An 18,566-nucleotide genomic window follows, 5' to 3' on the forward strand; every position below is an offset into this window, starting at 1 on the left:
CAGCTAAGTAAAGGTAATGTAGTTTATTACCCAGCTAAGTAAAGGTAAGGTAGTTTATTACCCAGCTAAGTAAAGGTAATGTAGTTTATTACCCAGCTAAGTAAAGGTAATGTAGTTTATTACCCAGCTAAGTAAAAGTAAGGTAGTTTATTACCCAGCTAAGTAGTTTAACCCAGCTATAATGTAGTTTATTACCCAGCTAAGTAAAGGTAATGTAGTTTATTACCCAGCTAAGTAAAGGTAAGGTAGTTTATTACCCAGCTAAGTAAAGGTAAGGTAGTTTATTACCCAGCTAAGTAAAGGTAATGTAGTTTATTACCCAGCTAAGTAAAGGTAATGTAGTTTATTACCCAGCTAAGTAAAGGTAAGGTAGTTTATTACCCAGCTAAGTAAAGGTAATGTAGTTTATTACCCAGCTAAGTAAAAGTAAGGTAGTTTATTACCCAGCTAAGTAAAGGTAAGGTAGTTTATTACCCAGCTAAGTAAAGGTAATGTAGTTTTGGCGTATTACCCAGCTAAGTAAAGGTAATGTAGTTTTGGCGTATTACCCAACTAAGTAAAGGTAAGGTAGTTTATTACCCAGCCAAGTAAAGGTAAGGTAGTTTATTACCCAGCTAAGTAAAGGTAATGTAGTTTTGGCGTATTACCCAACTAAGTAAAGGTAAGGTAGTTTATTACCCAGCCAAGTAAAGGTAAGGTAGTTTATTACCCAGCTAAGTAAAGGTAATGTAGTTTGGCGTATTACCCAGCTAAGTAAAGGTAAGGTAGTTTATTACCCAGCTAAGTAAAGGTAATGTAGTTTTGGCGTATTACCCAGCTAAGTAAAGGTATGCAATGTAGTTTATTACCCAGCTAAGTAAAGGTAATGTAGTTTATCACCCAGCTAAGTAAAGGTATGTAATGTAGTTTATTACCCAGCTAAGTAAAGGTAATGTAGTTTATCACCCAGCTAAGTAAAGGTAATGTAGTTTATTACCCAGCTAAGTAAAGGTAATGTAGTTTATCACCCAGCTAAGTAAAGGTAATGTAGTTTATTACCCAGCTAAGTAAAGGTAATGTAGTTTTGGCGTATTACCCAACTAAGTAAAGGTAAGGTAGTTTATTACCCAGCTAAGTAAAGGTAAGGTAGTTTATTACCCAGCTAAGTAAAGGTAATGTAGTTTATTACCCAGCTAAGTAAAGGTAATGTAGTTTATTACCCAGCTAAGTAAAGGTAATGTAGTTTGGCGTATTACCCAGCTAAGTAAAGGTAATGTAGTTTGGCGTATTACCCAGCTAAGTAAAGGTAATGTAGTTTATTACCCAGCTAAGTAAAGGTAATGTAGTTTGGTGTATTACCCAGCTAAGTAAAGGTAATGTAGTTTATTACCCAGCTAAGTAAAGGTAATGTAGTTTGGTGTATTACCCAGATAAGTAAATATAATGTAGTTTATTACCCAGCTAAGTAAAGGTAATGTAGTTTGGTGTATTACCCAGATAAGTAAAGGTAATGTAGTTTGGTGTATTACCCAGATAAGTAAATATAATGTAGTTTATTACCCAGCTAAGTAAAGGTAATGTAGTTTGGTGTATTACCCAGATAAGTAAAGGTAATGTAGTTTATTACCCAGCTAAGTAAAGGTAATGTAGTTTTGGCGTATTACCCAACTAAGTAAAGGTAAGGTAGTTTATTACCCAGCTAAGTAAAGGTAAGGTAGTTTATTACCCAGCTAAGTAAAGGTAATGTAGTTTATTACCCAGCTAAGTAAAGGTAATGTAGTTTATTACCCAGCTAAGTAAAGGTAATGTAGTTTGGCGTATTACCCAGCTAAGTAAAGGTAATGTAGTTTTGGCGTATTACCCAGCTAAGTAAAGGTAATGTAGTTTATTACCCAGCTAAGTAAAGGTAATGTAGTTTGGTGTATTACCCAGATAAGTAAAGGTAATGTAGTTTATTACCCAGCTAAGTAAAGGTAATGTAGTTTGGTGTATTACCCAGATAAGTAAATATAATGTAGTTTATTACCCAGCTAAGTAAAGGTAATGTAGTTTGGTGTATTACCCAGATAAGTAAAGGTAATGTAGTTTATTACCCAGCTAAGTAAAGGTAATGTAGTTTGGTGTATTACCCAGATAAGTAAAGGTAATGTAGTTTATTACCCAGCTAAGTAAAGGTAATGTAGTTTATTACCCAGCTAAGTAAAGGTAATGTAGTTTATTACCCAGCTAAGTAAAGGTAAGGTAGTTTATTACCCAGCTAAGTAAAGGTAATGTAGTTTATTACCCAGCTAAGTAAAGGTAAGGTAGTTTATTACCCAGCTAAGTAAAGGTATGTAATGTAGTTTATTACCCAGCTAAGTAAAGGTAATGTAGTTTATTACCCAGCTAAGTAAAGGTAATGTAGTTTGGTGTATTACCCAGATAAGTAAAGATAATGTAGTTTATTACCCAGCTAAGTAAAGGTAAGGTAGTTTATTAGTGTTCGTTCATCCATAATAAGGAATTGTTTAAAGTTCACTCCGCCCTTATAAGGAAAAGTTCAAAGTTCACTCAACCAATATAAGGAAAAGATTAGAGTTTGCTCAGTCATAACAAGGTAAGGTTTAGAGTTCGCTCAGCCATAACAAGGTAAGGTTTAGAGTTCGCTCAGCCATAATGAGGAAAGGTTTAGAGTTTGGTTAACCGTAATAAGGAAAAGTTTAGAGTTTGCTCAGTCATAACAAAAAAAGTTTTCGAGTTCGCTCAGCCATAATGGGTTAAGGTCTATGGTCTGGGTCGTTATAAGTTAATGTAGTGTTTAACATATCTTACAGAGACTGGCATTGAGATGGAAGACTCGCTCAACATTTTAGAGCTTGTGATGGGAACAGATGACAAGGGAGAGAACTGGATGGGTGCCACATCAGCACTAGATCTACTAAAACAGGAGCACGCCCTTCCACACATTGTGACTTTTTCAGAACAACTAGACAATATGCTGGGCGGTGGGATAGCCCTCTGTAAGGTCACCGAACTGTGTGGCACGCCTGGCACAGGAAAAACTCAAATATGGTAACATTCTCTGGTAACTCAGTTAATAGGAAAAACTTAAATATGGGGTTCTCTGGTAACTCAGTGCTAACAGTAAAAACTCAAATATGCTAATATTCTGTGGTAACATTTATTTGGATCATATTTATTTTCAAAACTTTAAGTTATAAACATCATTATGTTATTTTTTTTCAAGTTTTGAGAATACGAAAATTCTAAAAATTCAAAAATGTTGACAGTGGCAATCTTTTGAACTGACAGCATGCAGCTGTGTGTGGATGTGCAGATTCCAGCGTGCCTTGGAGGCCTGGAGGCAGAGGTAGTGTATATAGATACAGAGGGCGGCTTTATGGTGGAGCGCCTTGTCGACATCGTCCAAGCTTCTGTAGACTGCTGTAAACAGATGGCTGGCCAAGGTAATTCCTTTATTCATTACACAACACATCCAAGCACGTTTAACTTGACCCTTATTTTACTGGAAGTATGCTTTGCCAATTGTTAATATTTTGACCGATACAATGTACTGTTTTAACATCATAGGTATAGAGTAAAATCTGTTAACGTTATAGGTACACAGTCAAATTTGTTAATGTCACAGGTACAGAGTCAAATCTGTTAATGTCATAGGTACAGAGTAAAATCTGTTAATGTCACAGGTATAGAGTCAAATCTGTTAATGTCATAGGTACAGATTCAAATCTGTTAATGTCACAGGTACAAAGTCAAATCTGTTAATGTCATAGGTACAGAGTCAAATCTGTTAATGTCACAGGTATAGAGTCAAATCTATTAATGTCATAGATATAGAGTCAAATCTGTTAATGTCATAGGTATAGAGTCAAATCTTAAAAATGCTCCACCGCCGACATAGCATAAATGATATTCATCATTCGAACAATAATTCGTGTTTAATCATGTATATATAAGCCTAATTAACACAAAAAGTAATATAAAATAATTTATTTCGCCTTTGGTGCATGCGCAATCAGTACTTCATTTCATATAGAATATAGTGCCACGGAATTTTTTCGGGATGCAATTAATTATTTTTCATATTTTTAACTTGAAGTAAAATTAGAAGCTCAAGCTTTTCAATGGTGGTAATGGTGTAAAGTAAGTAACTTTTGCAACAGAAGAAAAATACTAAATCGTCTGCTCCTGTTTTGATAATGAAAAAATACCATTTGTCAGCGGTGGAACATCTTTAATGTCACAGGTATAGAGTCAAATCTGTTAATGTCATAGGTACAGAGTCAAATCTGTTAATGTCATAGGTACAGAGTCAAATCTGTTAATGTCATAGGTACAGAGTCAAATCTGTTAATGTCATAGATATAGGGTCAAATCTGTTAATGTCATAGATATAGAGTCAAATCTGTTAATGTCATAGGTACAGAGTCAAATCTGTTAATGTCACAGGTACAGATTCAAATCTGTTAATGTCACAGGTACAGAGTCAAATCTGTTAATGTCACAGGTTAGAGTCAAATCTGTTAATGTCACAGGTTAGAGTCAAATCTGTTAATGTCATAGGTACAGAGTCAAATCTGTTAATGTCACAGGTACAGAGTCAAATCTGTTAATGCCACTGGTACAGAGTCAAATCTGTTAATGTCACAGGTACAGAGTCAAATCTGTTAATGTCACAGGTACAGAGTCAAATCTGTTAATGTCATAGGTACAGAGTCAAATCTGTTAAAGTCACAGTTATAGAGTCAAATCTGTTAATGTCACTGGTACAGAGTCAAATCTGTTAAAGTCACAGTTATAGAGTCAAATCTGTTAATGTCGCTGGTACAGAGTCAAATCTGTTAAAGTCACAGTTATAGAGTCAAATCTGTTAATGTCACAGGTACGGCGTCAAATCTGTTAATGTCATAGATACAGAGTCAAATCTGTTAATGTCATAGGTATAGAGTCAAATCTGTTAATGTCACAGGTACAGAGTCAAATCTGTTAATGTCACAGGTACAGAGTCAAATCTGTTAATGTCACAGGTACAGAGTCAAATCTGTTAATGTCACAGGTATAGAGTCAAATCTGTATATGTCATAGGTACAGAGTCAAATCTGTTAATGTCACAGGTATAGAGTCAAATCTGTAAATGTCACAGGTTAGAGTCAAATCTGTTAATGTCACAGGTACAGAGTCAAATCTGTTTACGTTATAGGTATAGAGTCAAATCTGTTAATGTCACAGGTACAGAGTCAAATCTGTTAATGTCACAGGTACAGAGTCAAATATGTTAATGTCACAGGTACAGAGTCAAAGCTGTTAATGTCACAGGTACAGAGTCAAATCTGTTAATGTCATAGGTACAGAGTCAAATCTGTTAATGTCACTGGTACAGAGTCAAATATGTTAATGTCACAGGTATAGAGTCAAATCTGTTAATGTCACAGGTACAGAGTCAAATCTGTTAATGTCATAGGTATAGAGTCAAATCTGTTAATGTCACACGTACAGAGTCAAATCTGTTAATGTCACAGGTATAGAGTCAAATCTGTTAATGTCACAGGTATGGAGTCAAATCTGTTAATGTCACAGGTACAGAGTCAAATTTGTTAATGTCAAAGGTATAGAGTCCAATCTGTTAATGTCACAGGTAGAGTCAAATCTGTTAATGTCACACGTACAGAGTCAAATCTGTTAATGTCACACGTACAGAGTCAAATCTGTTAATGTCACAGGTACAGAGTCAAATCTGTTAATGTCACAGGTACAGAGTCAAATCTTTTAATGTCATAAATACAGATTCAAATCTGTTAATGTCAAAAGTATAGAGTAAAATCTGTTTATGTCACAGGTACAGAGTCTAATCTGTTAATGTCACAGGTACAGAGTCAAATCTGTTAATGTCATAGGTACAGAGTCAAATCTGTTGATGTCATAGATACAGAGTCCAATCTGTTAATGTCATAGGTATAGAGTCAAATCTGTTAATGTCATAAGTGCAGAGTCAAATCTGTTAATGTCATAAGTACAGAGTCAAATCTGTTAATGTCATAGATACGAAGTCAAATCTGTTAATGTCATAGGTACAGAGTCAAATCTGTTAATGTCACAGGTACAGAGCCAATGTAAATGTAGAGTCACACCTGTCTTAACCTTAAATGTAGTCACACCTGTCTTAACCTCAAATGTAGAGTCACACCTGTCTTAACCTCAAATATAAAGTCACACCTGTCTTAACCTCAAATGTAGAGTCACACCTGTCTAAACCTCAAATGTAGTCACACCTGTCTTAATCTTAAATGTAGAGTCACACCTGTCTAAACCTTAAATGTAGTCACACCTTTCTTAACCTCAAATGTAGAGTCACACCTGTCTTAACCTTTAATTTAGAGTCACACCTGTCATAACCTCAAATGTAGAGTCACACCTGTCTTAACCTCAAATGTATAGTCACACCTGTCTCAACCTCAAATGTAGTCACACCTGTGTTAACCTCAAATGTAGAGTCACACCTGTCTTAACCTTAAATATAGAGTCACACCTGTCTTAACCTCATATGTAGTCACACCTGTATTAACCTTGAACGTAGAGTTACACCTGTCTTAACCTTAGATATAGAGTCACACCTGTCTTAACCTCAATTATAGAGTCACACCTGTCTTAACCTTAAATGTAGAGTCATACCTGTCTTAACCTTATTTATAGAGTCACACCTGTCTTAACATTAAATGTAGAGTCATACCTGTCTTAACCTTAAATGTAGAGTCACACCTGTATTAACCTCAATTATAAAGTCACACCTGTCCTAACCTCAAATGTAGCAACACCTGTCTTAACCTCAAATGTTGTCACACCTGTCTTAACCTCAAATGTAGCCACACCTGTCATAATCGCAAATATAAAGTCACACCTGTCTTACCCTCAAATGTGGAGTCACACCTGTCTTAACCTCAAATGTAGTCACACCTGTCTTAACCTCAAATGTAGTCATACCTGTCTTAACCTTAAATGTAGAGTCACACCTGTCTTAACCTCAAATGTAGTCACACCTGTCTTAACCTTAAATGTAGAGTCACACCTGTCTTAACCTTAAATGTAGAGTCACACCTGTCTTAACCTTAAATGTAGTCACACCTGTCTTAACCTCAAATATAGAGTCACATCTGTCTTAACCTCAAATGTAGAGTCACACCTGTCTTAACCTCAAATGTAGAGTCACATCTGTCTTAACCTTAAATATAGAGTCACACCTGTCTTAACCTAAAATGTAGCCACACCTGTCATAATCGCAAATATAAAGTCACACCTGTCTTAACCTCAAATGTAGAGTCACACCTGTCTTAACCTCAAATGTAGCCACACCTGTCTTAACCTCAAATGTAGCCACACCTCTCTTAACCTCAAATGTAGTCACACCTGTCTTAACCTCAAATGTAGTCACACCTGTCTTAACCTCAAATGTAGTCACACCTGTCTTAACCTCAAATGTAGTCACACCTGTCTTAATTGCAAATGTAGTCACACCTGTCTTAACCTCAAATGTAGTCACACCTGTCTTAATTGCAAATGTAGTCACACCTCTCTTAACCTCAAATGTAGTCACACCTGTCTTAATCGCAAATGTAGTCACACCTGTCTTAACCTCAAATGTAGTCACACCTGTCTTTATTGCAAATGTAGTCACACCTGTCTTAACCTCAAATGTAGTCACACCTGTCTTAATTGCAAATGTAGTTACACCTGTCTTAACCTCACCCTGTGTAATGTCTTTAGTATTACATAATATTACATGTAATTGTTTCGTTTTCCTTTTTTTTACAGATTCAGAGGAGTTACCGGAGTTCAGCCTAGAAAATCTATTGTCACGAATTTATTACTATCGCTGTCATGACTACTCAGAATTACAAGCAACCATTCACCTTCTACCTGACATCGTAGAAAAACATCCCAAGGTTGGTTGTCAGGCTTAAAGTTGCCAAAGTTAATCACATCCAATTGAATTGAAACTTGGTCAAGTTACTCTTTACATTTGTCAGAATACATGGACATAGATTTAGAAAAAAATATTGAACGTAGACCGTCCCTCCTCTGACATTTGAACGTAGACCGTCCCTTCTGTGACATTTGAACGTAGACCGTCCCTCCTGTGACATTTGAACGTAACTCTTGTGACATTTGAACGTAGACCGTCCCTCCTGTGACATTTGACAGACGTGAGACGTAGACCGTCCCTCCTGTGACATTTGAACGGAGACCGTCCCTCCTGTGACATTTGAACGTAGACCGTCCCTCCTGTGACATTTGAACGTAGACCGTCCCTCCTGTGACATTTGAACGTAGACCGTCCCTCCTGTGACATTTGAACGTAGACTGTTTGAACGAGACCGTCCCTCCTGTGACATTTGAACGTAGACCGTCCCTCCTGTGACATTTGAACGTAGACTGTCCCTCCTGTGACATTTGAACGTAGACCGTCCCTCCTGTGACATTTGAACGTAGACCGTCCCTCCTGTGACATTTGAACGTAGACTGTCCCTCCTGTGACATTTGAACGTAGACCGTCCCTCCTGTGACATTTGAACGTAGACCGTCCCTCCTGTGACATTTGAACGTAGACTGTCCCTCCTGTGACATTTGAACGTAGACCGTCCCTCCTGTGACATTTGAACGTAGACCGTCCCACCTGTGACATTTGAACGTAGACCGTCCCATCTGTGACATTTGAACGTAGACTGTCCCTCCTGTGACATTTGAACGTAGACCGTCCCTCTGTGACATTTGAATGTAGACCGTCCCTCCTGTGACATTTGAACGTAGACCGTCCCTCCTGTGACATTTGAACGTAGACCGTCCCTCCTGTGACATTTGAACGTAGACCGTCCCTCCTGTGACATTTGAATGTAGACCGTCCCATCTGTGACATTTGAACGTAGACCGTCCCTCCTGTGACATTTGAACGTAGACCGTCCCTCCTGTGACATTTGAACGTAGACCGTCCCTCCTGTGACATTTGAACGTAGACCGTCCCTCCTGTGACATTTGAACGTAGACCGTCCCTCCTGTGACATTTGAACGTAGACCGTCCCTCCTGTGACATTTGAACGTAGACCGTCCCTCCTGTGACATTTGAACGTAGACCGTCCCTCCTGTGACATTTGAACGTAGACCGTCCCTCCTGTGACATTTGAACGTAGACCGTCCCTCCTGTGACATTTGAACGTAGACCGTCCCTCCTGTGACATTTGAACGTAGACCGTCCCTCCTGACATTTGAACGTAGACCGTCCCTCCTGTGACATTTGAACGTAGACCGTCCTCCCGTCCCTCCTGTGACATTTGAACGTAGACCGTCCCTCCTGTGACATTTAAACGTAGACCGTCCCTCCTGTGACATTCTATATCTGTAACAACACTATCTGGATCCCAGTAAACATATTTTATATTTCCATACCCATCTATTATCACTCGCCTCTGACATTGGTATTTGAGCAGATATTTTGTCTGGACGATTTTCGAGTGTTTACTTGACGTGTACCAATCTAAAAGTGTGGTAATCGGTAGATATAGTATATTTTTAGGTCATCTGACGCAAAGGGTCAGGATGACCTATTGTCATCATGTATTGTCCGTCGTCGTGCGCTGTGCGTAAACTTTTCATTCAAACGACTTCTTCTCAATAACCGGAAGGCCCAGGGCACTCATATTTGGCCTGTAGGTTGTTGGGATGGAGGGCTACCAAGTTTGTTCAAATAAATGACCTTGACCTTCATTCAAGGTCACAGGGGTCAAAAAGGCTAAAATCTTTAAACGACTTCTTCTCAAGAACCAGAAGGCCCAGGTTACTGATATTTGGCCTGTAGGATGCTAAGATGAAGGGCTACCAAGTTTGTTCAAATAAATGACCTTGACCTTCATTCAAGGTTACGAGGGTCAATTAGGCTAAAATCTTTAAATGACTTTTTCTCAAGAACCAGAAGGCCCAGAGTACTGATATGTGGCCTGTAGGTTGCTGGGATGGAGGGCTACCAAGTTTGTTCAAATGAATGACCTTGACCTTCATTCAAGGTCACAGGGGTCAAAAAGGCTAAAATCTTTTAACGACTTCTTCTCAAGAACCAGAAGGCCCAGGGTACCGAAATTTGGCCTGTAGGATGCTGGGATGAAGGGCTACCAAATTTGGTCAAATGAATGACCTTGACCTACATTCAAGGTCACAGGGGTCAAAAAGGCTAAAATCTTTAAGCTACTTCTTCTCAAGAACCAGAAGGCCCAGGGTACTGATATTTGGCCTGTAGGATGCTGGGATGAAGGGCTACCAAGTTTGTTCGAATGAAGGACCTTGACCTTCATATAAGGTCACAGGGGTCAAATAGGCTAAAATCCTTTAAACAACTTCTTGTGAATAACTAAAAGGCCTAGAGACCTGATATTGGGCCTTTGACATGCTTGGATGAAGGGCTATCAAATTTGTTCAAATGAATGGCCTTGATCTTCATTCAAGGTCATGGGGGTCAAAAAGGCTAAAATCTTTAAACAACTTCTTTTCAAGACCCAGAAGGCACATGGTACTGATATTGGGCCTGTAGCATGCTGGGATGAAGGGCTACCAAGTTTGTTCAAATGAATGACCTTGATCTTCATTCAAGGTCACGGGGGTCAAATAGGCTAAAATCTTTAAAGGACTTCTTCTCAAGAACCAGAAGGCCCAGGATACTCATATTGGGCCTACAGCATGCTGGGATGAAGGGCTACCAAGTTTGTTCAAATGAAAGACCTTGACCTTCATATAAGGTCACAGGGGTCAAATAAGTGCCCTAGTTGTGCCTTTTGCTATAGCGGACCTTCCATTTTGGGAATTTTTTTCCGGTTACCATAAAAAATACCAAATTACTGTTTCCTTTTGTTTCCAGACTATAACTCCAAAACCGTTCAAAGCAGCTCCATGAAACTTTCTGAATATATCAGACTAGTGCCCTAGGTGTACCTATTGCTATTGCGGACCTTCCATGTTTTTTTAAGCCCACCATCATCAAATGGTGGGCTATTCAAATCGCCTTTCGTTTGTGGTCCATGGTCCGTCTTGTTGGTCTTGTTACCGCCTTTCTTTTGTGGTCCATGGTCCGTCTTGTTGGTCTTGTTACCGCCTTTGTTTGTGGTCCATGGTCCGTCTTGTTGGTCTTGTTACCGCCTTTCGTTTGTGGTCCATGGTCCGTCTTGTTGGTCATGTTACTACCGCCTTTTGTTTGTGGTCCATGGTCCGTCTTGTTGGTCATGTTACTACCGCCTTTCGTTTGTGGTCCATGGTCCGTCTTGTTGGTCTTGTTACCGCCTTTCGTTTGTGGTCCATGGTCCGTCTTGTTGGTCATGTTACTACCGCCTTTCGTTTGTGGTCCATGGTCCGTCTTGTTGGTCTTGTTACCGCCTTTCGTTTGTGGTCCATGGTCCGTCTTGTTGGTCTTGTTACCGCCTTTCGTTTGTGGTCCATGGTCCGTCTTGTTGGTCATGTTACTACCGCCTTTCGTTTGTGGTCCATGGTCCGTCTTGTTGGTCTTGTTACCGCCTTTTGTTTGTGGTCCATGGTCCGTCTTGTTGGTCTTGTTACCGCCTTTCGTTTGTGGTCCATGGTCCGTCTTGTTGGTTTTGTTACCGCCTTTCGTTTGTGGTCCATGGTCCGTCTTGTTGGTCATGTTACTACCGCCTTTCGTTTGTGGTCCATGGTCCGTCTTGTTGGTCTTGTTACCGCCTTTGTTTGTGGTCCATGGTCCGTCTTGTTGGTCTTGTTACCGCCTTTTGTTTGTGGTCCATGGTCCGTCTTGTTGGTCATGTTACTACCGCCTTTCGTTTGTGGTCCATGGTCCGTCTTGTTGGTCATGTTACTACCGCCTTTCGTTTGTGGTCCATGGTCCGTCTTGTTGGTCTTGTTACCGCCTTTCGTTTGTGGTCCATGGTCCGTCTTGTTGGTCTTGTTACCGCCTTTCGTTTGTGGTCCATGGTCCGTCTTGTTGGTCTTGTTACCGCCTTTTGTTTGTGGTCCATGGTCCGTCTTGTTGGTCTTGTTACCACCTTTTGTTTGTGGTCCATGGTCCGTCTTGTTGGTCTTGTTACCGCCTTTCGTTTGTGGTCCATGGTCCGTCTTGTTGGTCTTGTTACCGCCTTTCTTATGTGGTCCATGGTCCGTCTTGTTGGTCTTGTTACCGCCTTTGTTTGTGGTCCATGGTCCGTCTTGTTGGTCTTGTTACCGCCTTTCGTTTGTGGTCCATGGTCCGTCTTGTTGGTCATGTTACTACCGCCTTTTGTTTGTGGTCCATGGTCCGTCTTGTTGGTCTTGTTACCGCCTTTCGTTTGTGGTCCATGGTCCGTCTTGTTGGTCTTGTTACCGCTATTATTCAGAAAGTACTGAAGTAATCTTTATCAAATTTAATATACAGGTTCCCATTGGACCCAAGTTGTGCTTATTACATTTTTGGACCGGTCAGTTGACAAGATTGCCGCCAAGCAACCATCTTGGATTTTCATAGTTGAAGATTGTTACTGCTATTTCTCAGAGAGTACTGAAAGGATGTTTCTCAAATTTCATTTGTAGGTTTCCCTAGAGCCCTAGTTGTGCATATTGCATTTTGGGACTAATCGGTGAACAAGATAGCTGACAGGCTGCCATCTTTGATTTTGGTAGTTGACGTTTGTTACCGCTTTTTCACAGAAAGTACTGAAGGGATCTGTCTCAAATTTAATATGCAGGTTCCCCTAGAGCCCTAGTTGTGCATATTGCATTTTGGGACTGATCGATGAACAAGTTGGCCGACAGGCGGCCATCTTGGATTTTGGCAATTGAAGTTTGTTACCGCTATTTCTCAGAAAGTACTGAAGGGATCTGTCTCCAATGTCGTATGTAGGTTCCCCTAGGACCCTAGTTGTGCATATTGCATTTTGGGACTGATCTATCAACAAGATGGCCGCCAGACAGCTATCTTGGATTTTGATAGTTAAAGTTTAAAAAGAAGAGTAAAGATCCCTCTTTCCATTGTCAGGCATAGATCTTTCGATGGTTGGATCTCTTGTTTTCCTTTTCATATTGATATGACTTGAACATTATAGGAAAGGCAAGCAAGACATATATAATTATGTGTTTGTGTTGTTCCCCACGTAAAAAAGCGGCCATGCAGTATTTGTTTTACCAAACAATGTCCAATTACATTGATTAGTTTCCAGTTATTAGTTTTCAGACTTTTAAGAATACATTTCATTTTTCACACTGGTAAAAATAACATAGACATATCAGTTTTGAATCAAACCATGTTAGAGTGGTCAGACTTTGTCAAGCTTGACGTATAAATCTTTTTCTGTAGAGGTTGTGATATGTCTATTTTAGGTACGCCTTGTGATTATAGATAGCATTGCATTCCACTTTCGTCATAACATTGAGAATGTATCCCAGCGAACACAGCTTCTAACCTCTACAGCTCCAAACCTCATCAAACTGGCCACCAAGTATAAACTGGCAGTAAGTATTACTTTTACTGTAAACAACTTGTTACCAGGTTTGTTCAAGTGAATGACTTTTAAACTACTTTTGAAGTCAAAATCATAATATTTCCGAAACTTACTTACAACTTCAACGAGGGAGAACTAATTGTTAGCCACTTCAGTATACTGTGACTATGGTGTTTTGTGCCAATAATCAGATGGCTGTTAAGGCCCATTAGCCTCTTGTACCGTTGACTAATGCGTGTTGGAGTTAGGGGGGAATGCGAGTTGGACTTTGCAGTATTATACTGTCAAGGAATGGGAGTTAGCAGGGGTTATACTGTCAAAGAATGCGAGTTGGACTTTGCAGTATTATACTGTCAAGGAATGGGAGTTAGCAGGGGTTATACTGTCAAAGAATGGGAGTTGGACTTTGCAGTATTATACTGTCAAGGAATGGGAGTTAGCAGGGGTTATACTGTCATAGAATGGGAGTTGGACTTGGCAGTATTATACTGTCAAGGAATGGGAGTTAGCAGGGGTTATACTGTCATAGAATGAGAGTTGGACTTGGCAGTATTATACTTTCAAGGAATGGGAGTTAGCAGGGGTTATACTGTCATAGAATGAGAGTTGGACTTGGCAGTATTATACTGTCAAGGAATGGGAGTTAGCAGGGGTTATACTGTCATAGAATGGGAGTGTGACTTGGCAGTATTATACTGTCAAGGAATGGGAGTTAGCAAGGGTTATACTGTCATAGAATGGGAGTTGGACTTGGCAGGGTTATACTGTATTTTCTTAATTTGTAACACTGTTTTAGCTGATTTTCTGGTGGTTATGCTTTTTATATATTCAATAGTTTCTAAAATGATTTGTCACATTTAATCTGTTTTAATCCATTCTTATTAACACAATGGATGTGAAAACTAATTGGAGATGTCTGAATTCGTGAAATGTAAGATAAGCCACCTGAATGATGATTGACAATGTTCTAGGTTGTTCTGACAAATCAGATGACTACTGTTACCCGAGGCGATGGAACATCCCAGTTGGTGCCAGCGTTGGGCGAGAGTTGGGGACACGTAAGCACAATTAGAGTGATTCTGTACTGGGAACAACAGAAGAGATATGCTTGGCTCTATAAGTCACCCTCACATCAGGAAGCCAGAGCACCATACCAAGTAACGGTAACTCACAAAAATAATAGTCCTAACAGATACAGGGTGTCCCAAAAAACATGTCCCAAATGTGACAGGTAATAACTTTTGCAATACTAAACTTTTTATGAAAATTCAAAATGATTTGGAAAGCAGGAGTATCCAAATTTAACTTAATTGGGTACCAATGTATCTATAACATCATAATTTTGTGTGATTACGTTATAATAGAAATGATGACATCATCGATGATGTCACATTTTGGTGACTTTCTAGCACCATGAAGATTCAGGCTAAAGATATTGAACTCTACAATGCGTGGAAAATCCCCTACTTTAGTAAATGAAATGTTATGAAATGTCATCCAGGTATGCAATCCATCTCCAGGAAGCAGATTTACAGAAGTGTGAGGTGGTGAGGAATTTCAGGGACAGAATTCATCATGTCATCGAAAAAGGTCGGATACCTCGCGCCCATTCTTGAAATGAGAGTTATTGATTTTCTGAACAAATCGAAAAATTAGCGAAATATGACTTTCTCTCGATTTTCATTGTAAGTATTAACAAAAAGTTATTTGTCCTGGTTGTTATATATCATTGTACAGAGCAGATCACTACCTTTCTTATGGTATTTAGATCAAATTCCTCCGTCTATCAAAATAATTTTTATAAAGCGTCTAACTCGGTACATGTTTTTTGGGACACCCTGTATATACACACAACAGTCCTAACAGTTAGATACACACAATAGTCCTAGATAGATACACACAATAGTCCTAACAGATAGATACACACAACAGTCCTAACAGATAGTTACACACAACAGTCCTAGACAGATACACACAATAGTCCTAGACAGATACACACAATAGTCCTAACAGATAGATACACACAATAGTCCTAACAGATAGATACACACAATAGTCCTAACAGATAGATACACACAATAGTCCTAACAGATAGATACACACAATAGTCCTAGATAGATACACACAATAGTCCTAGATAGATACACACAATAGTCCTAGATAGATACACACAATAACCCTAGATAGATACACACAATAGTCCTAACAGATAGATACACACAATAGTCCTAGATAGATACACACAACAGTCCTAGATAGATACACACAATAGTCCTAACAGATAGATACACACAATTGTCCTAACAGATAGATACACACTATAGTCCTAACAGATAGATACACACAATAGTCCTAACAGATAGATACACACAATAGTCCTAGATAGATACACACAATAGTCCTAACAGATAGATACACACAATAGTCCTAACAGATAGATACACACAATAGTCCTAACAGATAGATACACACAATAGTCCTAACAGATAGATACACACAATAGTCCTAACAGATAGATACACACAATAGTCCTAACAGATAGATACACACAATAGTCCTAACAGATAGATACACACAATAGTCCTAACAGATAGATACACACAATAGTCCTAACAGATAGATACACACAATAGTCCTAGATAGATACACACAATAGTCCTAGATAGATACACACAATAGTCCTAACAGATAGATACACACAATAGTCCTAACAGATAGATACACACAATAGTCCTAGATAGATACACACAATAGTCCTAAAAGATAGATACACACAATAGTCCTAGATAGATACACACAATAGTCCTAACAGATAGATACACACAATAGTCCTAACAGATAGATACACACAATAGTCCTAGATAGATACACACAATAGTCCTAAAAGATATATACACACACAGTCCTAGATAGATACACACAAAGTCCTAGATAGATACACACAACAGTCCTAGATAGATACACACAATAACCCTAACAGATAGATACACACAATAGTCCTACACACAAACAGATAGATACACACAATAGTCCTAGATAGATACACACAACAGTCCTAGATAGATACACACAATAGTCCTAGATAGATACACACAATAGTCCTAACAGATAGATACACACAATAGTCCTAACAGATAGATACACACAATAGTCCTAGATAGATACACACAACAGTCCTAGATAGATACACACAATAGTCCTAGATAGATACACACAATAGTCCTAACAGATAGATACACACAATAGTCCTAACAGATAGATACACACAATAGTCCTAGATAGATACACACAATAGTCCTAGATAGATACACACAACAGTCCTAACAGATAGATACACACAACAGTCCTAACAGATAGATACACACAATAGTCCTAGATAGATACACACAATAGCCTAGATCTAGATAGATACACACAAATAGTCCTACACTAGATGGGTGCATCAGCATTTGTCCTAACAGATAGATACACACAATAGTCCTAGATAGATACACACAATAGTCCTAACAGATAGATACACACAATAGTCCTAACAGATAGATACACACAATAGTCCTAGATAGATACACACAATAGTCCTAGATAGATACACACAACAGTCCTAACAGATAGATACACACAATAGTCCTAACAGATAGATACACACAATAGTCCTAGATAGATACACACAATAGTCCTAGATAGATACACACAACAGTCCTAACAGATAGATACACACAACAGTCCTAACAGATAGATACACACAATAGTCCTAGATAGATACACACAATAGTCCTAGATAGATACACACAATAGTCCTAACACTTAGATGCTGGTGTGTGCATGCAGCCAGTTTTGTAACATTCTTTATCATAAATTAGGTGACTGTTCTTCTTGATTTTTTTATTCCAGATGGGAGGAATCCGGGATGTTGTCAAAGAAGAAGGAGGCAAAGATCTGAATAAGTCAGGAGAAAATCCAATGAAACGCCAAAGGATATCTTGACAAATGTTAATCCTTCATCTCCATTTCTAATTAATCCTGAGTTAGGATTGCTCTGAAGAAGCTGAGAACCAGGTTTACTGCATGCATGGTGATGATGGTATATAGGTCAAAATGTAGGTCAAAATCACCTACTTTTAATACATTGCCTCATATAATCTACAATGAAAGGCAGTCATCCTGGGCCTCAAATTTTAATCAAAGTACTGAAAGTACTGAAGGAGGCGTAGCTCAGATTCTAGACAGGGTAAAGATATATTGAAATATTAAAGATAGATCATAATAGAGGTAATAGTACATGTTCAGGTTATTTGCAATTAATATTTATTGAAATAACAGATTGAAAATTTGTGCTTTCGAAGAATGACTGTTGTTTATAATTGGATAATGTGGATCAGATATTTGCAAATTAGTTAAATCATGGAAATGTTTAATCTCATAAGATTGTTAAAAATAAATGCTCCAAAGATCTTGAAAATATTGTATGAGAAATATATATGAACAATGAATAATGATATATAGAATAAAAATGATGCACGACTAATGTATATTCCTTTTAAAAGTTTGTGTTGGTTTTTACATGTTTTAAATTTCAATCATGGTTTGAACTTTCTACCATCTGGGCAAAGTGTATGAAAGTGGTAGTTATGCTCTTAAACGACTGGTTGACACTTTGTCAGTTTAATGTGACTAGGTGTGTTGGGATACTTGGGTGTCTTCAGGGGCATGTTCCAGTGATATCATTATACATTTAGCACAATGAAAGGGCAAGAGTTCCATTATACAAGAAGACCCAACAAATACAGCGCAGTCTGTGCATGCTACACACAACATACATTGGAGGCCGTCCATGCCATTCATGAACCCAACAATCAACTACTGCCAAATCCAGTGTCAATCTATCAATGTTAACAACAGTGTAAGGTGAAGTTGAAATCAATGTCCAACAATTTTCTCTCAAGGGATATTCCATTAAAACATTAACCCAACTCAGGATATTAGGTATTAACATTGATACCCCTGATTTCAATTTACAGAAGTTAAAACTGGATTGGAATATTACATTTTGTTGCAATAAAAGTACTAGTTAATATTTTAACGGAATATCCCTGTGTATATATAGAATATACA

General features: G+C 38.5%; 1 protein-coding gene across 6 annotated transcripts in view; it reads left to right on the top strand.

The window, feature by feature from the left end:
- Window positions 1–17,997, top strand: part of LOC138331084 (DNA repair protein RAD51 homolog 3-like) — a 39,454-nt gene extending 21,457 nt beyond the window's left edge. For 2 of the 6 annotated variants that reach the window (XM_069278540.1, XM_069278539.1), the window contains exons 3-8: window positions 2,793–3,030; window positions 3,271–3,425; window positions 7,786–7,916; window positions 13,333–13,464; window positions 14,426–14,617; window positions 17,346–17,997. In XM_069278540.1, coding sequence (XP_069134641.1) covers window positions 2,793–3,030; window positions 3,271–3,425; window positions 7,786–7,916; window positions 13,333–13,464; window positions 14,426–14,617; window positions 17,346–17,438 — 941 coding nt within the window. In that variant the 3' untranslated portion in view covers window positions 17,439–17,997. Of the gene's footprint in view, window positions 1–2,792; window positions 3,031–3,270; window positions 3,426–7,785; window positions 7,917–13,332; window positions 13,465–14,425; window positions 14,618–14,955; window positions 15,140–17,345 lie in introns of all 6 variants that reach the window. The other 4 variants (XR_011209650.1, XR_011209651.1, XM_069278541.1 and 1 more) reach the window with 4 other exon arrangements.
- The last annotated feature ends 569 nt before the right edge of the window (window positions 17,998–18,566 follow it).

The sequence above is a fragment of the Argopecten irradians genome, chromosome 9 (assembly GCF_041381155.1).
Source record: "Argopecten irradians isolate NY chromosome 9, Ai_NY, whole genome shotgun sequence".
NCBI lineage: Eukaryota > Metazoa > Mollusca > Bivalvia > Pectinida > Pectinidae > Argopecten > Argopecten irradians.